General features: G+C 38.9%; 2 protein-coding genes across 13 annotated transcripts in view; both read right to left on the reverse strand.

Annotated features, from left to right (window-relative positions):
• Positions 1–40: 40 nt before the first annotated feature.
• WDSUB1 (WD repeat, sterile alpha motif and U-box domain containing 1) lies at positions 41–17,115 on the reverse strand. The gene is made up of 12 exons (XM_041403467.1): positions 17,055–17,115; positions 16,538–16,658; positions 14,501–14,914; positions 10,846–11,030; positions 7,933–8,025; positions 7,133–7,226; positions 6,837–6,870; positions 5,097–5,137; positions 4,903–5,009; positions 3,799–3,978; positions 1,706–1,840; positions 41–445 (listed from the first exon to the last, which is right to left on the reverse strand). The coding sequence occupies exons 3-12, from the start codon at positions 14,896–14,898 to the stop codon at positions 291–293; spliced, it is 1,422 nt and encodes a 473-aa protein (XP_041259401.1). The 5' UTR covers positions 14,899–14,914; positions 16,538–16,658; positions 17,055–17,115; the 3' UTR covers positions 41–290.
• Positions 17,116–19,382: 2,267 nt separating this feature from the next.
• BAZ2B (bromodomain adjacent to zinc finger domain 2B) overlaps positions 19,383–26,834 on the reverse strand; it is a 111,924-nt gene continuing 104,472 nt past the window's right edge. For 9 of the 12 annotated variants that reach the window (XM_041405435.1, XM_041405504.1, XM_041405486.1 and 6 more), the window contains 6 exons: positions 26,145–26,455; positions 25,623–25,758; positions 23,695–23,841; positions 22,723–22,985; positions 21,976–22,119; positions 19,383–20,843 (listed from right to left, as the gene is read on the reverse strand). In XM_041405435.1, the coding sequence (XP_041261369.1) occupies positions 20,690–20,843; positions 21,976–22,119; positions 22,723–22,985; positions 23,695–23,841; positions 25,623–25,758; positions 26,145–26,455 (1,155 nt within the window). In that variant the 3' untranslated portion in view covers positions 19,383–20,689. The remainder of the gene's footprint in view (positions 20,844–21,975; positions 22,120–22,722; positions 22,986–23,694; positions 23,842–25,622; positions 25,759–26,144; positions 26,456–26,834) is intronic. The other 3 variants (XM_041405522.1, XM_041405513.1, XM_041405494.1) reach the window with 1 other exon arrangement.

The following is a 26,834-nucleotide window of genomic DNA, read 5'->3' on the forward strand; positions in this document are numbered from 1 at the left end:
AGACTGACTTGGCAAGATGAAGACTCAAAACTCATAAACGTAATAAAAATTTTAAGAAAATTTTATTTGAAAAACTTTGAGTACTTGACTCTTAAACAGAAATACCACAAAGTAAAACTACTAGGAAATTAAAGTTGTTCTGGGAGTTTCCACCAGTGAAGGCTGAACCAACCACAGATAGAAGCGAAGCACAAGTTTTTCTTTCCATGTGTTTCTGATACAATTAATTCCTCCAGCTGCATAAAATTTCAATTAATTTTAACAAACAACTTCAAAATTAAGTGGTTTAACTATTTCTGCTGAGTCTCTAGCCAGCGATTAATGGCCATTTTTAGTGTTCTGTTTGGTGTGAGCATAAGAGAGTGGAGAGGAAGATTCGTCATGGGACTAGATCGTCTATTGCTGATCCAGTTTTCCATTGCTTCCCTTTCATAGGAATAGCCATCTGCAAAGACACCATCAACAAAAGCTCATATTACAGAGGCTTGGCCACTGTGGCACTGTGCAGATGTTTGTTAGCTGTTTAATTGTGAAAGGGAAGTAAGGAAATACATCCAAAAAGGAAAATTGAGATCTAGAATAGATCTGTATGTGAAATCTTGACTGTGGATATAAACAGTTCTGGCTAGTTTCATGTATCTGTCCTGCCTGCAAAGCACCAAAATATATTATGCACAAGTTAAATAAGACTTTCTTTTCAGTTTGAACGATCCATAATGTGAAGTGAAAGCTCATTACTATCAATTGCTTAACACAGCTAAAGCCTGCTGCTTTACTGGACAGGGGGCTTGTCCACCTGGCTGACCCAGCCCTGCACAGAGTCTTCAGCACCTGCCCAGGTTCAGGACTTCGGCTCTTAGAGCTGGTAGCTGAACCAGCTGATCCTTGAACAGAAATTAGGCTCCAGTTTAGTGTCAGTCACCCAGGAGTATCTGTGGTGGAGTACAAACCCGGGCCCTATGCCCCTCCTCTTGTCTCCTTACTCCTTATTAAATAAAGCAACTCGCACTCCAGCAGTTGGCAAATGTCTTCATATTCTGGCCATTTTAATTCTCAGAAGTCTGCCCTAATACCTCAGAACTGGGTGAAGTTAGTTACTGTTTACAGAGCAACAAAAAAATTATACTGATCTTCTGATGTTTATATGCACCTCCTTCCTTCTCCCCCCAATAACAGAACTGCAAAAAAATAGTTCTTCATAAAATGTTTTAACTATGTAACATCTTATGCTGCTGGCATATCACAGTTCCAATGGCTGCTGCATTTAAAGGAGTCTCATTCTGTGCAAACTTTTAAGTGCTCTGTAGATGGTGTGCTAAGCATAGAAATGAGCCTGGGGTTTTTTGGGCTTTTTTTGTGGGGGGCTGGTTTGATTTGTTTGTTTACTTTTTGCCCCACTGAATGCACAATTCTATTTTGCACTTACTGAACCAACACTGTAATTAGGCTTGTAATTATATTTACAAAGGCACATAAAGGGAGGCACATTAAGAAAAGGAAGAAGTTGCTTGCTAGAGTATTTTTCTCCATATCAGAGCTGTAATTCAGCAAATTAAATGTTTATCACAATTCTGGTTTGTTGCAATAGCTATTTAGAATAGTTTATCTTTCTAGGTGTGATGTTCAAATAGGTGTAGGAACACAAAAATGGGCCTATCTTTACCCTCAAGTAATTAGTTTTAACCCATGTCATGTGAAGACATACCTGTGGCAATGACAGGATCGTTCATAAGCTCTCTTGTTATAGGACATAGGAACTCATCAGGAACAGAAACCGAGGTCGTTGTCATCCTCAGTTCTTCAATTTTCTGGAGAACTTTACTGCGCAGGCCTAGAGACTCTGAAAAATTATTTGTACACGAAGTGGACAGCACAGACAGGTAAGGCAAAGAGGTCAGGTCTTGGAATAGTCAGTACACCTGTGTTACAGGAGACATAGCTCCATCTCCATCTAAACCAAAAGCTCCATCTCCATCTAAACCAAAAGCCTGCAGCCAGCCCTGGCTCCCATTCCAGCCTGCAGTCAGCCCTGCCACAGGTTCTCTCTGCTGCTGTGCACCAGGAACTTCAGGTAATGATGAAAACAGTCAGTAAGATCAGTGCAAGTGCAGCAGAGCCGTGGCAGAGCAGTGGCCTGGTGCCATGCAGTTGACTTGGTGCGCGTGCGGCGCTGCCCTGCAGCCACACCCTGCCACGAGACACTGCAGTGCCACTGCGAGGGTACAGCCGTGCACAGGTGCTGCCAGCATCTCCAACAGACTGCACGTCCTTTCACCCTCACGCTGGCATTCCACACCCCTGGTCATACCCACCTGTGATCCAGCACACCTGCTGTGCAGCACTGCTGGCTGGGGCTTACAAAGGCACTGAAAGGTGCCTGAGCCTCTGCTTTCTGAAGGAACACTGATGTCCTCCAAACTGCAAACACTGTGAAAAACTTCTAGAGGTCTTTAGCAAGTTCTTACAGTCTCAGAGGAAAGATAACAGCTTATCAAGGAGAGAAAGGACATGCTCATTCAAGCATTTGTGTGGTGGTAGACACCTAAAATTTAGTTAAACAGGAATTGAGTAAGATAGAAAATGTTCATTTTAGGCAAATAGTATTTTCCTCCTTTGTAAATGCTTGAGCTAGGGCAGATAGCAATTTTTAAAGTCAGATATATATACCTTTGTTGATTTCTTTCCCCACAGAGAACTCTCTTTGTAGCAAATCATACTACATTCAATTCTCACAGAACTTTCTAGTCAGCATTATCTGATTAGCCTCAGCTGGCAATTGCTGCAACAAAGTTTTAGGCTACAGCAGTGCTAAGGAAAATGTTTGCATAAACTGAGGAAACCAAGTGTCTTTCATGGATGACAATTCCTGACAGATTCCCAGCATTTCTGTTATTTCTAGATTTCAACAAAGCCAGCTGTTACACAGAGATAATATGATCCAATATAGACCAATTCCACACAAACACACAAAGGAAGGGAGCAGTCTTCCTACAATGAACAATATCCAACTGCACTTTTTAAAAGGTTTCTTATCTCATTCAGCCTTTTGTTATACTTGACTTCAGTTTAACAAATGTATTAGCACCTAATTTACATCTAAATCTGGCCATCAAAATTGATAGAGAACTTGTATTTCGAAAGTTCCAGTGCAGTTTACGATCTTTAAACTTCTTATTTCATAATGACCACTGCGGAATCATTAGTAATATGGTGCTTCCTTTTGATTCCTTCTAAAATGTAATCACAGTTTTGCAATAAAACAATAGGACAGTGTAGGAACCTGATGTATTAAAAATTGTCTGAGCCAGGCAAACTTTGCTTGGTCCTTACCAAAAGTCATCAGCAAATGCACACATAGGAATTTCACTGTTCAATTCCAGGTTGGTGAACACCCTCAATTCTAAACATGGCACTTCTGCAGACTGATAGGAAAAACTATAGACCACCCTATTTACCAAAGTGAGAAACATGAATTGCAGAGAAAAGCTGAAATTACTTTTCCACAGCTTAATAATACAAGATTGAACAATGGAAATAGAAACAAAATCAGGTAAGACAATTTAACAGCATCATTAGTAGAAGTGAAGTAGAAGTATCCAGGTATGAGCAAACACACACACACACAAAAGGAATACTGTGGACAATGTAACTTAAGGGGATTTTTACCAGCCCTGGAAATGAAATAAAAAAGCCATTTCAGGGGGAAAAAATCTATGTATGGAACTCCTAGCTTACCTTCATTCCAACATTTCAAAATACTCTAGAGATTAAAAACTATTTGGATTTCAATACTCTTACCGATTTTTAATTCCTTAGCAAGACTTTCCTTAGTAAGATTGAGTAGTTCCTTGCCATCAATATTATTCATTTTGAAAAGTTCAACGAAGTTTGCTAAATCCTGTGCACAGAGCCAGGCTGAAACATCATCCTCTGACCAGTCCTCAACAGCCACCTTTGATTCATTTTCTACAGTACGTCCTTTGAAAATGAAAAAAAGTTTAAAAACAATACAAACAAAAAACTCAATTAAAACCAAACAACATCGTCTCCCCCTCCCCCAATCAAAAAAACCTCACCACAACCCCGCAAAAGCAAACAACAATGAAATTCTCAGTTCAAAGAAACAATGTCATTAATAGATCCTGTTTTTAAGTGTTCTCAGTACTATACATTCTTCAACTAAGAAAATAGATGCTTCTTAGACATTCCTTTGTGAGGGAGGGCAGTAATTTGGGTTTACCTTTTAGGTATCAATTTTCAAAGTTTAGAGGAATTTAATCTCTTAGATGCCTACACTTCTGTCAAATTTGAATTGAACAAACAACCAGAAAAGTGCTAGCAGACACTGGAATCATCTTGCACATCCTTAGAAGGCACACCAAAATCCAAACTTACTGCTGTGCTTTGAACAATATGTACCTTTGTTCCACAAACTTTAGATGCTGGTGTAATTTGTACATTAGTTATCCTATATTAATGGCACTAATGTCATTTGCACAATTAGTTTTTCACCTGTAACGACCGGTAAGGTGCATTTCTAATTGACAACTACAATTAGCATATTTTCAACTCGTCACAAATTATGGGTGTCCAAGAAGTCTTTCAACATTCTGGCAATAACATTCATCTCTTACATGCTGTCCAAAGAATAAGCAATTGCAAATATCAGAAAAACAGATACAGCAAATTAATAAAATTAAGATATGTCCAGTATATTTTTCTTTACAAAATAACAAAAAGAGAATACCTCTTCTGGGCATTAATCAGGTTAATAAGAAGATAAAAAGCATGAACACAATCCTGATGTTGTACATTAAGTGCAGGTAAGAATGAGGGATTTTTGCATCTTCAGAAGGTGTTTTGAGTTTAAAAAAACAGATTTCAAATACTTCACACACTGACCTGCACAGGGTTGCTTAAGGTCAAGCTGCCATATGTGCACAGTTTTATCCATTGAGCCTGTGGCAAGTAAGGGACTACATGGTGCAAAAGCACAAGTTGTAACATATCTACAAATAAAAAAAAAGATGTCTGAAAATTCATTAGAAAAGGATTTATTTTATTTATGAAACAGAATAATCATGCTGATTTCTTACCTTGTATGCCGAGACAAAGTATGAAGGGTATTGCCAGTACTCTGTAAAAGAGTTTTTGTGATTTTAAATCTTAAAGAATAAAAAAGTGTTTCTGCATTTGTTTGCTTCCTTTCAAAACAGGGAATATTGCTTCTTGAAAAGTGACAGAGGGTACCTTCAGAGAAGTTACACAACCTTGACAAAGCTGATCAGCAGCAGAGTCAGAAATGCCACTTGAATTTCCTATTCCTAAGTCTCTATTTGATTCCCTGGAGCACTGTTCCCCTGCACAATCAGCCAGCATGGAACAAGCAGGGAGAAGAGTGCTAGAAACACTGACTGAATTAAATCTATATTGGTTGGTTGTGTAGATAAAGACATTTCTTCTACCAATCTTGTATTAGAAATTATCAAAAGGGTCATTGTGGAGGTCAACCCACAAGCCTTCAACCACACCTGTTTGGCCTATTCTCTATTTAGCCACTAAATACTAACTCAAATATGAAATTCCTGAATTTTGGCAGTTTTAACTTATTATGGAAAGATTTTCCCTCCTACAAAAAATAGCATTTCTTTGACATATAGGTATAGACAGATTGGAAAGATGATGAGCAAAATTATTCTGAATCACTAATTGATCAGTCAGCACTCCAATATTTTGAGCTGTCCAACATGATCAAAGTTCCCTAATATAGGCTGAAATCTCTCTCCCTCCCACAAAGGTTTATTGTCCCTACTTTTCCCCACAGAATCACAGGATGGTTGGGGACCTCCGAGATCATATAGTCCAACCCCTCTGCTAAAGCAGCATCATCTAGAGCAGGTGTCCAGGCAGGTTTTGGCTATCTCCAAAGGAGAATTTCAGAACTAGAAAAGTTATTGTCCCATTTGATAAGAACCTAAGGCCACAAAAGCTGATGAACAGTATTAAGAAATATTTAGGCTGTGGCTTTCTTCATCTTCAAATTTTCTGAAGCTCCTGAACTCTAGAGGACATTTTACATATCTGTCTAAACTTCAAACTACTAAAATAACTGGGCCAAAAACTCTGCAGGTATTGTATTAGTGATTTTGGTGAAAAACTTTAATGCTTATTTAAAATTTGAATTAATACAACAAGTATGTGCAGAATAAGCTGAAGAAGTTTAAAATTTGTTCATCCTTCATTTTCAGCAAAATTATTGTTTTTAATACTATAAATATATATATATATACCACTTACAGGTGAATCATAAAGGAGATAACAATGTTATACAGAAAATGCTTAAACAATAGGTTTTTAAGACATTGTACTTAATGTAAACATTTTCTTGAATTCTTTATTATGCTTCTATTTTATGTGCACTTTACACATAACTAACTACAGAATGTCTATGTCCACCATTCCTGATTTTATGTCAATAGGTACAGTCTTCTTTGCTTTGGAAGCTAAGCTAAAGTTAGGAGCAGAAAAAAATCCTTTCACTTCAATCTGATTCTTGTAATACTCGTAAATATGGAATTAATTGAGTAACACCCTACTGCAGAGAAATCAACTTACAAATCCTCACAATGTAAATAAAAAGTGAGGAAGACTGATCAATTCTCAGGAGATATTTTTCCTTAGACTCCTTCCCCTCCTGCCCCCAAATGCACACTAAGTATTTTGGCTTAGTATCATTTGCATTCTTTAGTATTTTTTCATTGAAATGACACTGCAGAAGCAGTGCTTATATTTAAAGACAACACCCAACAAATGATCCTGTATTATGCTATACTTACAGTTTCATAGATGATGACACACTTGTCCACAGACCTGAGAAAAATACATTGACATTAAAGTGATGCAGAGAAGGAAAAGGTAAGTGTTTCATTAACCTTTTCCACAACCCAAGATTTCAAACTCCATCACCTACAGACTGATTGTAAAGATACTTCAACATCTCTAGAGGTCACAGAACTGTTCCTTAATTATTGGTAATAAATATTTAGAAATCTTTAACTCTTTTGACCTTTCTGTTTTACAATACTGGAGCGTGAACCTGGACAGCTTGATATTTCAACAAGGTGCTGCTTACCCCGAGGCTATCATCTGTCCATCACATGAAAATGCACAAGCCAGAACTGGGGCAGAGTGCCCATTCAGTGTGCATTTATATTTTAACTGAACACCTAAAAATACAAAAAGTATATTATTACATATGGCTACATTTGACAAGGTATAACACAAGCTGCTTTAAGAAGCCCAAAGCTCCACCAAAGATGAGACTCTGTGATATACTGTTTACAAAAAAGGGGATAAAAAGATCAGAGACAACTTCCCCTTTAATATCTCCAACTTTATCACTTTGTAGTCTTAGCATGTCTCACAAGGTTTTAGACAATTAAATGTGTATTTGGATACCCAGTATTAATCCTTACACACTTTTATATAAAGCAGATTACAAAAAAGTAACCACTGAAGATATTTTTGGCAATTTAGTTAGTCTCCACATTATAGTTTTTGCAGGAGCCTACATTCTTTTCTCCAGCTCTTATTCAAGGCCCAGGATATACTGAAACATGAAAAAAACCCTCTCACTAGCCAGGCAGATTAAGAGGTTTCAACCTATCAACCTGTTGAAAGGCCGCAGTAGAATTTTTAAAAAAATCTTTACTTTCAATACTTGTTGATAAATAGATTGCTAAATAAAATCTACATGGCATAGCATCACAAAGTGCTGAACGCCTTAGCTGCTCTCCAGCTAATAATTAAAAGAAATCTTTCAATTTGTGGTTAGTTTGGCTGTGAATCCAGTAGTATAAGTTTGATTTTTTATTTAAATTGTTACTAAAGACCTAAGACATTGGCATATTCAAAAAGCATTTCTATACAAACCTAAGAAATCTGAAAACAAAATAAGCCAGAGTTTGATATGATTATCTTGTCCACAGGAAGCCATCTGGAAGTATTTGAATCCATTTTCACTATCTGATAAAATTAAAATATATAAATGGGAGTCAGAAACATTGAAAATAACAGCAGATCAGCAAACTACATCAGCATAAAAATCGTTGTAGAAGTTGTAAAACAGTTTGGATGTAAGAAATAGGTATCATTATACTCTTTTCTGAATAAGTATATTAAGATCAGAGCTGTGCTCATGTTTTAAGCTTTCTTGGTGGGAAATGTTTGAATCCTCTGATTATACTGCTAGAGTCTTTAAATCTAAATTATATGGTTATATGCAGTTCTGCAATTCTCAAAATTAACCACATACACCTGTACAAATTTGAGAGTATCTGCCAGGGAATTTTCATACTTTTACACATTCAACTTTTCACTTTTATAAACTGACATTTCATGACTGCAATCCAGCCAAACACTCAGTAAATACTGCATTATGTGTGAAATACCACAATAACAGTTTTACAGCTTTCTCTTCTTGATTCAGTGGCTACAAACATTTCTGAATTATCATGTTCCACAAGTGGACTGTTTGATGCATAAGAAAGTGTTTGGATGGTTGCAGCCTGAGAGTAGTGGTCATTGGCTCAGAGTCCCAATGGACTGGTAGTGTCCCTCAGGGTTCTGTATTTGGAACAGGGCTATTTAATATCTTCATTAAGATATTAAATAGGCAGCAGGAAGGAAGCAAGTGCACCCTCAGAAAATTTGCAGATTACATCAAGCTGAGTGGTGCAGGTGACACAAGAAGGACAAGGATCTGGGAGGACCCCAAAGGGACCTGGACAAGCTTGAGTGCTGGCCCATGGGAAGCTCAGGTGCTGGTGTGCCAACTGGATTGGGGCAACCCCCAGTAACAATCCAGGCTGGGGGGTGAACAGGTGGAGAGCAGCCCTGCCAAGAAGGATTTGGGGGTGCTGGTGGCTGAGAGCCTGTGAACATTGCACCACTTGCCAGGTTCAGTTCCAGCTTCACCTCAGCCTTCCTCATCCCCTCCCTACACAATCAAATTCATCTCTATACTTTTCCCAGGTTACACGTATTTGTTCCCACTGCCTGTGCACTTGCTTCTTGCCTTTTAGTTTGACCAGCAGTTCTTGACTCAGCCATGCAAGTCTCTTGCCCTCCTTGCCCAGTTTCTGGCTCCTGGGGACCACTGACTCTAACACTCAGTAGAAGACTTTCCTAAAGATCTGCCAACTCTGCTCCATTCCCTTGTCCCTGAGAGCAGTCTCTCAGGGGATCCCACTGACACCCTCTCTGAAGAGCTGGAAGTCTGCCTTCCTAAAGTTCAGGAGCCTGCCTCTATTCCTTACCTGACCTATATTCCTTAAGATGGTAAACTCCACCAAACTCCACCACAACTGCTTTAGATCCCATGAGCTCCTAGGCAACTGTGACTGAATCCACTCCAAAGGCAGAGGAACCACCTGTTACAGCCTGAAGCACAAAAAACCTATCAGACACTCCGGATCAAAACTTGTTCTGAATTAAGCAGGTAAAGAGAGTCTCAATTTAAAACTATCTCTACTTGTACAGGATAAACACTACTTGTATGCATTTCATAATGTGTTAAATCTGCCAAAAATCCCAGAAGGTTCAACCATTGATGATTAAACACAAAAGGAAATATGCTGACTTTCAATAATATATAGATTAAAAAATCAAGAATTATCATAAATCAGCCAGAACAAATCCACAGTGCAGGAAATACCTACAGGCCAAGAAGGCCTGTTGCCTTCTTGGCAGAAGGCTGTAATTTTTAAACCAAGAGAATAATCTCAATATGAAATGGCATGGTGGAAATTACACTCCAATCTGTTTCAGCTGCAACATACTTTTTGCCCTCAGATGCAACTCTTAGTTCACGATGGAGTTTTTTGTGTAGTATTTTCACCAAGTAAGATCCTACCACTTTCAGAGGGCACATATTTGTTTGATTTGGTATTTTCACTAATCCTCTGTTCTGAAGTGTATGTTCACATCCTTCCTCCTCAGGTTCCTCCTGCTTTCTTCCCCACTGCTTCTCTCCTGTTTTCTTCCTGCTCTGCACCACCTCCTTAGACAGGTGGTACACAGACTGCAGTACTTATTGCCAGGTTCAGTACTTGAAGATGCAAGTGGCTGCTCAGATAGAACTTTTGGGGCCTTTGAAAGGGCAGTTTGTGTATTCTGAATACAAAAGCCTAAATATGTCTATGAAGATCACTTTGTCTCAATAGTGGATCTGGAAAGCATACAAGTTTGTTAAGTCAAGTTGCTGCATTACTTCCTAAAGCTGAGAAAGAGGTTTCTTCCTAATTTCCTAACCTCCATTAGAAGCAAATGACAACGTGATCAAATGCTAAAACAGCTCCAAGAATTTTGAACATCTTAGTGGAATGCAGGAGATTCTGGGCTCATTACTCCCCCAAATTCCTCTAAATGACAAAGTCAGGTGCAGGAAAATAGCCTATCTGTTCATATTCCACAGTTCAAGCATTTAGCTTATTAGGTTTACAGCTCTCTGCATTGTTTTAATCCAGTCCTGCTCCTTGGGAACCAAAGTATAAAAGAGTCAAGGGAATGGTAAACAAATACTGCATCTCCTAACACCCTTGTCTGCCATGGGGGTTATTAGCTACTCAAAGTTATCACCTTGTTTGTTGGCCTAGTACGTTCCTTGCCACCAACCTGACCACAACCTTTACTTAAGAATATTCAGAATATTCCAAAACATCAGCTCTTCACAAGGTCATTTGTATCTTGAGCACAAATGGCAAAAAGAATATGAAAACAAGAGCTAGGGAGAAATAAATAACTCTTTTTAAAAATATTCCTTCTCCAATGAATTGAATAACTAACCAGATACTGGATGTGAAGAAATATCACAGCAGGTCACGCCAAGATCATGTGCTTTTTCATTACACAGGCATCTCATTTTATCATCCCAGATGGTTAAATCACCACTTGATGATCCAGTGACAAAGAAGTTTCCATTGGGAGAAAACGCACAAGCCATCAAAGAACCGCCTTTAACTTTCCCAGATCTGAAAAGCAAGAGTACACAGGATTTCAATTTCGAGTAGGTAAAGTCCTACAAAGTGACCTCTCAAATGCAGTCTGATGCAATAAGCCAAACTCTTCTAAGGTTTGCACTTTGGAACTAGCTAACAGAGGAAAGAGAAACTCAAACCAGCTACGAAAAGAGAGCAAAATAAGCTCTGCAGCAGGGACCAGACCAGCTCTTTGACAGCAGGAGGAAAAACATGAGATGGAGGCCCAAGGCAATAATTTTAACTGAGGGATAAAATAATTTTCAAACTAAAGACAATTTGCATGGATTTAACACTTAAAAGGCAGAGTGCACTGTTAAAAGTCTATGGCAGGATAATTTTACAAGTCAAAGATAAATATACAACTATAATTAACACAGATTTACATGTACACAAACAAGGGAAAAAAAAGACAGACAATTCTTCTGGTTTTAGAGAAAAAAGAGAACACCTACTAGCCCACATGATAAGCCGTAGCTGAATAGAATACTTTGTGATTATTGATGTAGGACTAATTTTGCACCACCTTTACAGAAGAGAAAGCAATGTGGAAAAAAAATTCTGTATTTTAATTAAGTCAGCTGAAGCACTTTGGAAAACTGCTCTTCTGTTGCTCTAGGACACAAAATAAAATGACACACACACTGGAACCTCCAAGGTAAGAAAAAAGGAAGTTTAACTTCTGACTTCAACATTTATAGATTGTCAAAAGTGACAGTGGATTGGAGGATGACAGTGCCACCTCTCCAACGACACTAGACAAACTAACAGTGCATCAAATTTCTCCTCCTCCAGAAAAGAATGTAAAAACAGTAATTATTTACATAAAGTGCGTGAGAAAGTTTGTTACAAAAATGTAAACATCAGAAGGCTTAGAAGAACTTAGAAGAACAGGGTGACAATCTTCAAAGAAAATTTGTAGCAGATACGGAATTGTGGTCAGCCCTCAGGAAGGAAGTGGGGTCAACCTGACATCCTTTATATTATCTGATAACCTAAAATTAACCAAAAGAGTCTCACTCCTTTTAATGGACATCAGATCCAACCAAGCTGAGTCTTTAAGTGCAGGGAGAAAATCACAGCCATGACAAAGTCACATGACAGGACATGTCAGCCCTACTCTGTCACTGTACTTTGTAAAACAGCTGCTAATGCTTTTTTACTGACAGAAATTTTATTTACTGCCAGAGGTGTCAAACTTAATGTCACAGAAGACAAGTCAATTAAATTTTCCTCAGTGCCACACTAATCAGACCCATGACCTTCTAAAAAGCATTGTCTCCCTTAATTCTTTTATTAAGAATACTATCAAATCCACTACAGTGCTTCCCATTTTTATATGTACAATCTTTTTTCTTTAGTGTAGCTTTTCCAAATTTCCTTCTTTCACACAAAAAGTTGCAGATTCTGTTCTGACAGCAACAGTAAAATAAATAGCATTGTGCATACATTTAAAATTTGCAGGCCAAATGCCAGTTTTGTAACTTACTACTGAAAAGGAAACAGAGACCAGTAAAAAATACATGAGTCAACTTGCTTTCCTGTTGTTCACATCCACCGTAGAACTTATTTAAATAATCACCTTACTTCACAATCTGAACTGCTCAATTACAACAGCTGAGTAGATAAGGAGTAAATTTTATCTAATTTTATTATAATTACCATCCATATATTTAGTCAAGTGACAAAACAATGTAGTAAAATGTTTTCTCATTTCAGCATCAACACAATCAACTGTTTCAAAAGAAACAGAGGACCACAGAATGACATTAGATGATTAACTAACTTCCTCTGACATAATTTTTAAGTACTTTGATGATTTCTATGTTATACTGATTTCAACTATTAAAAACAGGACATTTTTCTACCGGCAATTACAAATCACAATAAAAACATTCATCAGCTGAAAATACATACACACATGCACATCCCAAAATAGATATAAAGTTAAGTTGACTACTGCTGGCCTGTCAACACTCTGAAATGAACTTTTAATAGTTGAAGGGGACGGGACCGTAATGTTCAAGTTTTTTCTTATTCCTCTACAATGAAAACACCAAAGCAGGATAATTTTTGCTTCTAATAACAATATAGTTTCTAAGTAGTCATTATACATCCACCACTCAACTAGAATAAAAATAGGATGTAGGTGTAAACCATGCATCACTGCATGTATTAAGGCCATACAATGGTAAGAAATGTTGTTTTCATATTTCTGGGTTTTTCCCTTCAGCAACAAGCATTCTGAATTTTTTAAAAAAATATTTCTTCACTACTAATGCCTCAAAACAAATAAACCCTCAGATTTCAGAATACTAATGACTGAATTTCCCAATTTTTCTGAAAGATAAAACTAGGAAAAAATAGGTTATCAGTACCTCTTTACTATTAGAACCATTTCAGTGTTTCTTTATGTATTACAAAAAACATGGTGGCAAAAATCTTGGACAATTTATGGACCAACTTCCAGATTTACACAATTTCAAGTAACTATAATCAATCATTTTAAAAACTGCACAGTTCCCACATAAATCACCAATGTGGAAGGCAAAGAGGCCACAAAACGAGGGACATGCTTGACAGGGGACTACCAACATCAAACAATTCTGTCTTTCAGAAACAGCTGCTCCCTCAATCCTGAGTAAAACATCAATTTGCTCAAATTCTTAACTACTTTAGAGAGTTATTTAGTTGTGTAATAAGCCCTAAAACCTAAATAATGTCTTGCCCAAATACAGATTACAACAACTGGCCTAAAGAATTCACTGAAAGACAGAGATGTAGAGGAGGACTCTGAAGATAGCTCTAAGGTTCATGCCTTTAACCAATAAATATTCTCATCTGTTTTGTTTCAAATGTTTCCAAGAAACCTATGTGAAATGTTGACTGTCATGTTTAACTTATTTGGCACCAATACTTCTTTCACTAACACTTCCTAAAATGTACAGTTTCAGGACAGGTCCATAGTTTCCAAACTCTGGTTGCTGCAAGCTTCTAAGACCTTCCTGGACTCCAAACTCCTAGTAATAAAGCATTGAATTTATACTACTATGTGTAATGCAATACAAAGCACACAGTACAGTCAGGATCCACTAACTGTGTATTATGTACCACAGTTTGCTGACCCACTATTCAGAAATCAGATGCATACAGTGTGCAATGCATCCTGATCTCATGTTAAATCCATGAAATGAACTTCTAAAAATCAGGATTTAGCTGTATGATAACTTTGTAAAAATTAAAGCTTCTTGAGTTCGCATTGTTTAACTTAAAAAAACCAAAAAGTTCCTCAGCACTTTTCTCTCTCCTACTGAAAATCTTTTGGTCATCTAAATCCTATCCCCGTTTCTTTGTGACATCCATCAGTGGTGTAAAGTCTGCGTGTCTTGTATCCAGTACAGCATACTGACTGATCCATATTCACCTCAAAACAAAGCACTTGTCAGAACCCATGCGTCGCTCACCGGTACAGTTTCCTGGACTGCACGTTCCAAAGCGCGGCGCTGCCGTCCGCTGCCCCCGCCAGCAGATGGGCGGCCCCGGGAGAGAAGCGGCAGACGCGGACGGGGCTGGCGCCGGGCTGCTCCAGCACGGCCAGCCTGCGGCCGTCGCGCGCGTCCCAGAGCGCCGCGGTGCCGTCCGTGGAGCACGAGGCCAGCACGAGGCCCGACGGCGAGAAGCAGCAGCAGTGCACGGCGTACGCGTGGCCCTCCAAGGGCGAGTACGGGAGCTCGGCGAAGTCGCCCAAAGAATAAACGCGAATTGTTTTGTCCGAGGAACACGTAGCCAAGCGCGATGATGAGAAGGCACAGTAGTTGACGTCATCACTGTGATCCGCTAAAGTGTGAATTAATGTTGCCATTTGAAAAAATAAAAATCTGGAAAAGAGGTTACCAGACTTAATTTTCCCGTTTCGTAAACGAAACATACTACCTTAGCACGATAAATTGTGAAGGAAAAAAAAAAAAGAAAGAAAAACTCATTTGCAAAGTACGATTTTCACCTAGCATTGTTTAAGCAGAGAATCATAAAATCACAGACTAGTTTGGATTGAAAAGGGTCTTAAAGCCCACACAGTTTCACCCCCTGCCATAGGCAGGGACACCTTCCACTATCCCAGGTTGCTCCAAGCCACATCCAGCCTGGCCTTGAATGCTTCCAGGGATGGGGCAGCCACAGCTTCTCTTGACACCCTGTGCCAGGGCTTCACTACCCTCACAGCCCAGAATTTCTTCCTAATCCCTAACCTAAACCTACTCTCGGTTTAAATCCATCCCCCTTTCTACCACTACATGCCCTTGTAAAAAAGACCTTTTCCAGCCTTTTTGTGGCTGGAGCACTTTCCAGTGAAGACCAAGACCAAATAGTCATTGAGTACCTCAGCCTTCTCCACGTCTTGGGTAACCAGGTCTCCTGTTTCCTTCCAGAGGGGGCCAACATTTCTCCTAATCTTCCTTTTATCACCAACATACCTATTAAAGCTTTTCTTGTTGCCCCTGACATCCCTGGCTGGATTTAATTTCATCAGGACTTCAGCCTTCCCAACCTAATCCCTGACTGCTCGAAAGATCTCTCTGTAGTCCTCCCAGTCTACCTGTCCTTGCCTGCATCTTTTCCTTTTTGCTTGAATTCATCCAAGAGCTCCCTTCTGCTTATTTTCACAGATAGCAACAGTAGTGAAGGCAAAACATCGGTGCAATACCACACACTTGTGTTGCCAATTCAACGTTTGACCAGACTGACTAAAACATTTAAGTCAAAATGTGAACATTAATTGGGTGAGCACCATTGGAACCTCTCCAGAAATTGCATTTGCTGCTACACAGAACAACAAAAGGCAATGTGAACTTCACATGCATTTCCCTAGGATGCAAAACTGCTAGAACCAGTTTAAATTGTATCAGATGAGTGATTTATACTGCTGAGGTCAGGGAAATCCCCAGAGAGGTACATTTCAACCAGTTACTCCCCATGCTGCAGATCACAGACAAGTTTCCTGAGAATAAATGCAGAGCCAAAATGAAGTGCCTACAGCTCTTATAAGCTGTTTATAATGAAAAAAAACAGCAATACTATTTATATTGAGTTAACTTAGATAATAGTCTGCTGTTTTAGATAAGTGCTTCATTCTGAATAATAATTTCAGTGCTGAGGCATTTGTGAACAAAACCACATATACTCACACATTTCTTTTTTTTACATAGAAACATACACACAAATATATTTATATGTATGTAGACATGTAAGTATGTATAAATGTATACACACATATGCAGAGGCATGTACATATACACACAGACACAAAGGTGCATGTGTAAGGGCAAAATACTTGTTCTCTTCAGACAGTGTATGGCACACCAATTTAGTTAAAAACAAGATCATTGAATACTACCTACTTTAACTTCAGGATGCTCAGTTTTACTACCACACTCTTTAAAACCATTAAACAAATGAAGGAGCATCAATAACATATCTTAGCTGCAGAAAGAAAATAAACATACTTTTTTCAACTACGAGAAACTGAAGAGTCAGGGAAAGCTTAACATCTGGAAAGATGAGCTGAAAAAGGCACCTTGATCTCACTGTCAGGAGACTTTCAGGAGTCACTGCAGAAAAGCAAACCTAAGAACAAGAGGTTTCAGTATCAATAAATCGACTGAGGGAGCTAGGAGCAGCGGGAGCATTCGCCACCAGAGAGATGCTCAGCACCACAGCATCATCTCTCTGGCAATTACGTATTTTTTCTCATAATCCACAAACCAGCAGCACCGGCCCACAGAAAGAGCTACAGCAATTCTCGACACGGCTGGCAGCCCCTTCCCTACTGCTCTCTCCCGCAGCCCATCCCCACCCAACCCATCGCGCCGGCAGCGCGGCGGGGACGCGCTCGGAAGGTCGGCGGAGTCACCCCGAGCTCCAGCGGTACGTGTCGGCTAAAGCAGACCCTGCCCCGGCTGCGCGGGCCCCGCGGCCACCAGGCACGGCCCCCGGCCGGCCATGAGGGGATCGCGCCCGCACCTCCCGCGCTCCGACCGCGGCGCCTCCGGCCTCGGCCACCCCCGCACGGCCCAGGCAGCTGCGCACGCGCGGTGCCCCCCCCCGGCCTCCCGGCGTGGTGAAGTCCGGGCCGACCCGCCCCGCTGAGGGCCGCGCCACTGCGCGCCGGCCGCGGGGGGAGTCGCACTGCGTTTCCCGCTCTCACCGCTGCCACTGGTCCCGGCCCCGAGGCAGCGCGGGCGCGGATCGTGCGACCTTCAGCCCTCCGCGCCCTCAGCTCCGGCCCGGAGCCGCACAGCAGCCGCCGGCGCTATGGCTGCCTTGGCACGAACCCTGCGTGGGCGCAGGCGGTGCCAGCGCCTGTGGGATGTCGGCGGGGCCGGATGCTATCCCGGCCCCTGCCGCGCCCTCACACCAGAGCACAGCCGGGCGCCAGCCGTGTCCGAGCGGGCAGCGGGGCACGCTGTGCTGCCGACATCGACACGGTGACCGCCTCAGCCCGGCCTCCGCCCGCCACAGGCGCGGCCCTCGAGCAGAGCCAAGGGAGTTCCTACAGCGTGCTCCCCCAGGCCCAGCAGCCCTCAGGTAACTTACACCATCGCCCTCTCCCCCGCTTCACACACACGTTCAGCAACTCGCACATAATAAATGGTTTAGTCGGCACCTAGACATTCTGAGGAGGACAAAGTCACTTCCTCGGAGTCACTATGCCTATGAAGCATTCCCTAAATGGTCGACCTTCCGTGTTTAGTCTGTACCATCTCACGCTCTGTTTTATAGCACTTTATTTGATAGCACACTCTGTGATCCATGGCTGAAGCCTGGCCTTTCATTGTTCTGAATCCTAGGTGACAGCCACTATTAAAAAGAAGGCTTTAGACCTCCTTTTAAAGATACATAGTTTGATTTTCAGTTGTTTTTTTATCATCCCATTTTTTCCAAACAGATAAAAGAGAACTCACACTCCACCATAACACTCTTCATTGAGTGTCATTACGGTATTTATAAAATAGTAAGTTTGAAAGTTTCAGAATAAATTCTGTAAACTAAGACTGGCACACTTTGGTCAGAAAGGTTGAGAGCACACTGGAAAATTTTTCCTCTTAAGAAAACATACGAACATCAGCGGGAGAGAAAATTAGCAATGAGGAAATGTTACAAACTTTTTTCTTGTGGTTAAATCCCTGCTCTTTTCTATGGATGTATGAGGGCACATGCATGACTCAAGCTTGCCATTCAAATATAGTATTTCCTGTACATTTAATTTTACTGCAAGAGTAATGAAGACAATGGCTGTTAGCAAGGAAAGCGATACACTGGCCATGTCAAGTTAGAGGTGATGCTTGTCTCACTGTCATCACTATAGTAGTAGATGTTGTCACCTTCCCAGCTGTTCAGCTGAATTGGGATAAAAATTGAAAAAAAATGCAACTTGTATTATACATATTGTATGTAGTTTAGCTGGTTACTTGTCTGATATTTCAGAAAACTAACAGTTCTAGTACTGCAGACAAAAGCATTAACCAGCACAGAATCTGAAAAAAAATAAAAATTGAAGAACTAGATTTCTCTGTTACCTAAGCGTATTTATAACACCTTACAAGCTTACCATCATAAATTCAAAACATTGATTAATCTTCACATCTCTGGTACACATCAGCAAACCTCTTTACTGAAGTCTTCAGAAAGGTCATGAAAAGGAAAGGCATGGAGCAGTCAGTGTGGGAGTTCACGTTAGCATGCAAGACTGACACCCAAATGTGATTTTTTTTTATTCAAAGTAATAAAGATTATTCTAACAGAACTTGGAATAAAAGAAAATATTACTGAACAAGATATTCTGGGGAGAGCAATGGAAACATTAATTAAAGAATAGGCACTAAGACTCAAAACATGGCAGACCTAGTTTAAAAGCGAAAACCAACACCCCAACATTATTTTGAGAGAACTACAGGTATTGTGGTTCCACAATATCTGTTTGTAATTTCTGTATTTTCTTCAGTCAGAGCAAGGACTATGATTAATGCCCTTCTACTGGCCAAAAAAGGGACAGAACCTTACATGGACAATGGTTTTCAGAAACATGACCAAACATGTGCATTTCCATGTCCATAAGGACAGTGATCAACCTGGCAGACCTCTGTTATTTACAGGCAGGGAGCTTCTCTCTGACTGCTTGGCAACTGCTTCCTTATGAACTACCATTAAAAGCCCAAGAGAATTAGATGCATCATAAAAAGAACTCAATGTTAAATGCCAGACTCCCAAGACATTATCTAAAAAATACCCCAAACCAAAAAACCTGTGTACATATAACCTGAAGTATTAAAATTGTCAAGAAGATCTGGTTTGCAAAACAGTCTTTTATTGTATCCGTGCCACACATACTAGTGAAAAATAACACTCCTAAAAAGGGAAAAGAAAAAGAATGCTACCTTTCCACAACATTTCTTTTAAATAAAACTTCAAGTACTCTTACATTAGTACAAAAAAAAAAAAAAATCCGATCTATCTGCCCCAACAAGCCACCACAACGCACAGTAGATAAAACACAGTGGTTACAAATGTCTTCTTTTGTTATTCTGTGGCAAGGCAAATGGAGGAAATGTTTCTATGAAAAAATACTGTGTGCGTAGGAAATTGTCACAATTTTCTTCCACATGGATACAAATGATTATACTTGGATTTGAGGCCGTGGGGGCTTGAAATTATATAACAAAATAGAAAAATGGAAAACTAATATCCCCTACACCCTGTTTTAAAGGCAGGCACTACCAAGATTAAGGAGACTCCACAGTGTTGGTAGAGGATAATTACTGTACAAGCCATAGAGCTATAATTACCTTAAGACTAAAATAAAATGCTACCATCCTCCTAAGGCATAAACAATAATGTCTGCAAACAATATGTACACATCATACATATTTAAAACAAGACTTAATATAAACAATAATGAACAGTATATACATGTCTCAATTTTTCTTCACTGTCTTGAAATACAATTTAACTACACAAGTGATGCAGCAACATATATATAAATGTACTTGTAACTCTACAGTAAAGTTTAATTTTTAGTGCCTTTACAGCACATCAGTGTAAACAGTTTTACTTGGCTTTGTTTTATATTTTAAAACATTCCTTGTTGTATTTTCAACATTTAAAGCAATTTTCTAGTTCTTCCTTTTCACAGAAAACGAAGATTCTGAATGCTGTATAATCATAAATAATTCATAAAATTAAATACATTCACTAAAAAATAAACTACAAAGTAAAAAAAATGAAAAATAGATATTTATTGAAAGGGAAAAGAGAACCATTTCCCCAAGTAGAGCTCTGGTGGTTGAATATTCAGTGCGTTTTGAAAATTGCTATTGCACTATAACACCCCTTTCTTTGAAATTCTTTGGGTGTGCTTCCCTGTTCTACCTAAATTAGTTTGTTAAAACACACAAACCAATAACCAAGGGGCCATGGTTGCTGTAGGAGTGAAGCCTTTAAAACTAGTATCACAATTCCATGGTTTGAAGGAAAAAATTGGTTACGTATGTGCCTTGCACTTCCATGTAAATATAGTTCACATTGCTGGTCTTATCAGTCCTCAATTAATGGAAGGAAAAAAAAGAAAAACAAAAAAAGAAAAAAGAGTCCTAGTAGCTTCAGCTCACTTTGAAAATCTCTGTCCATTTTTTTTCAAAATACTTCCTCATGTTGTGGCCAGCCCTGCCTATGTCAGAATCATCTTCATTGAAAGTTTCACAGTTGTCAAAAACAAGCCTCACATCCAGCGAAAATGCTTCAAGATTAGGGTACCTAAAAGAAGATAAAAGTGAATGATTTTTGGAACATAGAGAATCACAGAGGAAAAATATTTCAACTACATGAGAAAATATTTAAGTAAGAATTTAAACTAGAATTTCTAAAAAGAAAATGAACATCAGTGGAAGGAAATACTCTCTTGTCACTGTTTTGTTATTTTCCTCACAAGTTTTGTAAGGTAGAATTTCATGCCTGTACTCGAAAACAAACTTCAAAAAAACTAGTTCCTCCCTCTCTTGAACAGCTTTTTAGCTAAAATGCTATGGCTGTTTTCCATTTATGCATCTATTCTTGTGTTCAGGGTCCTTTCAAAATGATGAACAGAGCTGAATTTATCTAAATGAGGAACAAATGGGTACAAGAAAAGGCTGCCCAAATAATCTTATGACACTGTCTTTGCTAATTATTTTTATGATCCTGAATGGCCCAAAGAATGTTCCAATATTCATAGGAATTATTAAAAATAAGAAAAGAAGTTACAAGTCTAGTGATAAGAGCACAAGGGGAGCTTTTAAATCTCATATTCATGGAAGAACAAGTCTGAAGAGGTTAAAAAGCTCCTTGTGCCATCCTAGGGAAGTTGCTGTGTGTGGAGCTGGCAGACACTGCAGAGGGTCCATCTTCACAGATTCATGAGAGCACAGGGATATTAACAAGGAGGGAAGGTACATAGAGGCATGTCTTTTAAGAATCCACGCAGTCTAACTGTAGGACTGTAAAATGATTAACCACCATTACAGGAGTGTTACCTACAACAGAGCTGGCATGTCACTCCACAGCCACATCAGGGACTCCAGAAGCTTAAAGCCTACACAGCTGGTTCTCTGTGACATGCAGTACACTAAGGGGTCTCCATGAAAAAAGGTTCCTTTTGATTGTTTTGGTGCATTTGACCTGGCAAAATGTTTTTCAGCCAGTTCCACACATTCTCCCATCCAACATGCTATTTCACTTGGATATGGCAAAGATAAAAGCATACAATTAAGGATTTTTATTTTGACTGTAACAGTAATCACAGATGTGTCAGAGCAGAACAGTATAGTTTGGCTAATTTTAAACATGTATTGTATTTCAGTGTTTAAATATTTTTAATATGTAAAGTACAATTTACAATAGGTTTACTTACTGTCCACTACTTAGCTTGTCTCTAATGGTAGAAAAGTCCATCGGTTTTTTAATAACTTTCTTATAACCAGGAACAAGTTTCAAGTTTACAGGAAGTAAGAAAGGCCAGGCATCTTCATGAGTTTCCAATTCTGAGAGAATCATACTAAATAAAACAAGGTTTCAAATCAGTATTTTTAAATTTTATTTATACATTCACAGTGTTTTCACCATTACATGAATTCCCTATGAACTGCCAAACTATTCACTTTACAAAAGGATAACACTTTATTTCTGCACCCTGTTCAAGGCTGAGAACAATATACATAGAGAGAGACAAATAAGTAACTGATATAGCATTAAATTCTCTCCAGGTGACCTATGTGAGATGAAATTCTAATGATCAACACTCCAAAAGAAAACATGGTCCTGCAGCTTTGATCCTCAGTGTAAACCATTTGCAAACCAGCTGCTAATACTGACTTTCCAAGAGTGTGACAAGGCTAAACAATGAGCAGCAATGCTACCACAGCAGATGGCTCATGTGTGAAAGGTGTCAGTGCCACTGCTACTGGGGCTGGGCTTCACTCCTCTCCCAGAAGACACACGTGTGTGTAGGCATACGTACATACACACACACACACAGTGTGTATAGATATGTACATTTGACAAAGAATAGCATTCCTGTTTCCCAGAACAGAGAGAAAAAGGATCAAGTACTACTTGTTTCAACAAGACTTACCCCTAAATTTAGCATCTGACACTTTACCTGCATATGGCCAGGTCCTTGGAGTCTCCATCTCTCTTAGGTTTCTTAACAGCAGTGCAAGTTTCTTGCTTTAACTGGCTTACACAAACATTTTCATCCATTTTTCTTTTTTTAGGGTCTGTTTTTCCTCTTTTTAAGGCAACGCTTGTAGTTGCAGAGTCTTCATCCTCTGTTTCCCCTGCTAATTTCCTGCTTCTCTTTTGTTCATTACTTTTTTTACCTTTCATTTGAAGTTTTTTTATCTTTAGAGTTTGACCACTTGCCTACAATAGAGACAACTGAAATAAATAATAACCTAGAAATTACAGAAACCTCTGTTACCACTGACAAACAGCAATGAAGATCAGAAACAGAAGCACCAAAACAAATTAAATATTTAATATTAGAGATCATTCACTTTTTTGTTTTCTCTAAAGGCAAATAAGGCTGCAGAAATTCCTGGTACTCATGACCTAGGCTCTCCATTTGTGACAATACAAAAGCACTTGACATTCAAATTAGTACAACAATACCTCCTAACAACCAAGTTGGCATACTTTTAGACAAACATTAGTCCATTACTAAATGACTGATACAAACATAAAAAAAAAAAGTCACTAAGGTTTTTCTCTGATTTTTCTTTTGAAACGGAACCTGAGACATTGGTCTGTCAACACTTAATGATGAAATTTCAAAGACAAATACTGAATAAATTTTAAAACAGAAATTAAAAATTATGGTACTGAAAAAGCATGAGAACTCTAGACCTACTTACATTAAAAAGCCCATAGTTTAGAACAAATAAAACTGTAGCCTTTGCTGCCACTAAAATACAAGTTAAATAAAATTACTAATTTCATAATTTAATGGGAGCTCCCCATAAAATTAGAGACCATTATTTTCACTGAAAAAAGCACTGGTAGACCTGTAACTCTACCACATATAATAAACCAGTCACTTGCTCCAGCCCCTTCATCCTGACAGGAGTGTTACCTTTGCTATGCAAGCAGGACAGAACCAGTCCCCATCTGGGATGGTGCTGATCTTGGGTCTGTGGCAGTAGGTGTGACAGCCTTTATCACAACCATCACAAAGGAGCAGCAGTTCCTCGTTATCTCCCTTTCGACAAATTTGGCAGTACTGTAATTGATGAAAAATGGGTTTAACTCAATTTTTGAAATTTGAAATGATACCTAAATTACCTTTCTCCTTCAAACACATAAATTCACTCTCAAAAATACTTTCATTTTACTTCATTCAGAATCTACTAATGATCATATCCACAGAAGAACATACGGAGTATGTAAAGAACTAATTTAAAGGCTACATTTGGGAAACATGTTGGAAAAGCAATTCATTTATTATAAGACAGGTGTCCCTAGAGCACAAAAAAAGATGAGCACTTTTTACAATTAATTAATGTCCATGAGAAGTAAAGGTATACCTACCAAACCTCTTGGCCCAAACATACTATCTCAGAAATCTCTTAATTTATGCCCATATTGTATATGTACATTGCTATTTAATAAAAAAAAATATATATTTTACAAGGGCATTCCCACATAATAATTGGTAAAGACCTTATCCAAGGGCCACCATGAACAAATGCAGTAAAGCAAAATAGATGATCCCAGCACTGCCTAAAATTCACACTAACTTAAAAATATCTAAAGGACTGTCAATTTTCTTAAATACATTGTGTGATTTTGCTAATTACCTTCTTTTTTGCCATTTTTTTCATGAACTTAAAAAATCTCCAAACATTTTCACCAAACCTGTGATTAAACACACTGAACATACACCAGTATGCTAAAACATACAGTATTAAACATACACCAGTATGTTTACCAGTATCACAGAATATTCTGAGTTGGAAGGGACACATGAGAATCGTCGAGTCCACCTCTTAAGTGAATGGTCCACACAGGGACTGAATCAGTGACCTTGGCTTTATGAGCACCCTGCTCTAACCAACTGTGTTGTAACTAAATGCAAAACATTTAAACCAAATTGAGAGCGATACGTTTTTTTCTGAATAACAATGGAATGTTCCAATGCTTTTTCAGGTGCTCCTACCAAATTCATAAGCTTTTTGCACTAAAGCTACTGCTTAAAACTAACAGCTATATAAACTCAAAAGTACAGCCTGACATTACAGCTTTTATTCAAATCATCCTTTAATTGTCCAGATGTAATTAGAATTTTCGTAGGAGTGACAGAAATTAAAAAATTAGGAAAAGGACCACAAATGGAAGAATCACTTTTGCCACCCTCTACACAACACTGGTCATACTTGATCACATCAGTCACTATTGCAGTAGTAATAAGTTTTGTGTTCAGGAATTCGAGGTTCAGAGGCCCTTGCAAATTCTGACATATCCCCTTTGTGTGCTTTTTTTGTATATGTAGTTGACATAGGCTGACCTGCTGAGTGTACAAGGAAACATATTTCAGCTTGTCTCTTCACACACTTGCCTAATTTATATGTTCAGTTGTGAGAACTCTGCATGCAAAGAAACTGCATATTTGGAGCATCTCAACTTTCTGAAAAATGAAATCCTTAATGAAGGATATATGATGTTGAACCTCCATAAAACTTGCATCACAGGTGAGGTTAGAAACACTCCATTAGAAAGAGTGTATTTCATCAGATGGAGCAAGATGACTTTTACCTCCATGTCCTCATCAAAGAATAATTACCATCTTAAATATCATAATCATTTACAAGATCTTTCTATCTTAGCAAGTTCAGGATGCTGAATTTGGCAAGCAAGGGACAATCTTTTCCATTAGGCTTATTCATCTGTGCACAATGTACAGTTTAACTTTTTGAGGTTTTATGTGAAGTAGTAAGAAATGCATTAACATAAAATGCCTGAAGTTGGAACACAGGATACAGCAAAAACAGTTTAGATACTTACAACTTTCATAATGGATTTTTCCCATGCTATTGATTTCTGTAACTGCTGAATGCACAGAGCTACCTGGGCAGCACTGCGTGCTTCTGACAGTGCCCTTCTCCACACCCTTAGCCCTGGAGCAATATCCTCTTCAGTTCTGCATTAAAATACAAGCAAATTAAGTAGGTCACACCTGTGTTTGTTCATGTTTAAATGTGAGACAATCATTATCACACTGAAAGCCAAGCAATGACAAAACGTACACAGCCAATAAGTATAAAGTTTAAGCAACTAAATTTCATGTAGTGCACAGACTGTGGCTACGTGCCTCAAAGCTTAGTCACAACCAGTTAAATGTAAGATAACTTTGCAAGATTATTAACAAACATAACAAAAAAATTCTTTACAAAGCACCATGCAGAATAAGATGATCCATATGGATCACAGACATACAAGAAAGTACATAGATAACAGGCAATAAGAAAATAGGCTCCAATTAGCAAAGAAGCACAATAATTTTTCAAGTTAATCTCAATAACCTACCCGTCACCATCACCACTAATAGATGGTGCAGGAGCAGGGACAGTAACTGTGCCCACATTATCCAGTTTGATCTGAATGGTGGTACTTAAGGGGCTCTTCAGATACCTTCGCTCTATGTTCCGCTCCAAGTCAGCGAGCCTGGTTACAGCTATATCTAGAGGGTTGTCACTCCTCCGCTCTAGACAGCTGGCACTGCCTTCTCCGCCTCCAGCACAATCTCCATCGTGCTTCTTGTGCAATCTAGTAATTGACTTATGTTCACGATATACCAAGTCGTCTCTCTCTGATGCAGGTTCAGGACACAGCCAACCCTATGTCAATAGAAAGGTTTGGGCATTTATTGGTTGCTGTTAACTCAGTGTGTAATCAGAGGAACGGTTTTATGGAATCAAACTAAGTAATTGAAGCGCTGTTTCCAGTAGATCTTGGTTGCTTGTAATCCATCTGTAGAGACATTTTCCAAAATATCCAGAGAACTAAAACAATTAATCAAGAAATACAAGCATTACTGGACTTTCTGAAGGGACCTTTCTGCAATAGTCTGCATTCTTATCCCCTTGTGAAGTATCCTGTTCTATTGGCTGAAACATCAGAACAGGTCTACATGTTCAGTAGGCTCAGGAGGCAGTACCAGGACACAGGAAATTAACATTCATCTCATGCCAAAAACTAGATCCCAAACACTGCAAC

Source organism: Onychostruthus taczanowskii, unplaced genomic scaffold (assembly GCF_017590055.1).
Source record: "Onychostruthus taczanowskii isolate IOZ18803 unplaced genomic scaffold, ASM1759005v1 scaffold10, whole genome shotgun sequence".
In the NCBI taxonomy this organism is placed as follows: domain Eukaryota; kingdom Metazoa; phylum Chordata; class Aves; order Passeriformes; family Passeridae; genus Onychostruthus; species Onychostruthus taczanowskii.

Bases quoted from the DNA above. Each gene is read 5' to 3' on its own strand.
- WDSUB1 (XM_041403467.1), bottom strand. From the start codon at position 14,898: ATGGCAACATTAATTCACACTTTAGCGGATCACAGTGATGACGTCAAC. The intron at 8,026-10,845 runs GTTAGTTATTCA...TAATTTTATCAG, and splicing joins TTCTTCACATCCAGTATCTG to ATAGTGAAAATGGATTCAAA. The intron at 1,841-3,798 runs GTAAGAGTATTG...ATAATTTTTCAG, and splicing joins TGCTAAGGAATTAAAAATCG to AGTCTCTAGGCCTGCGCAGT.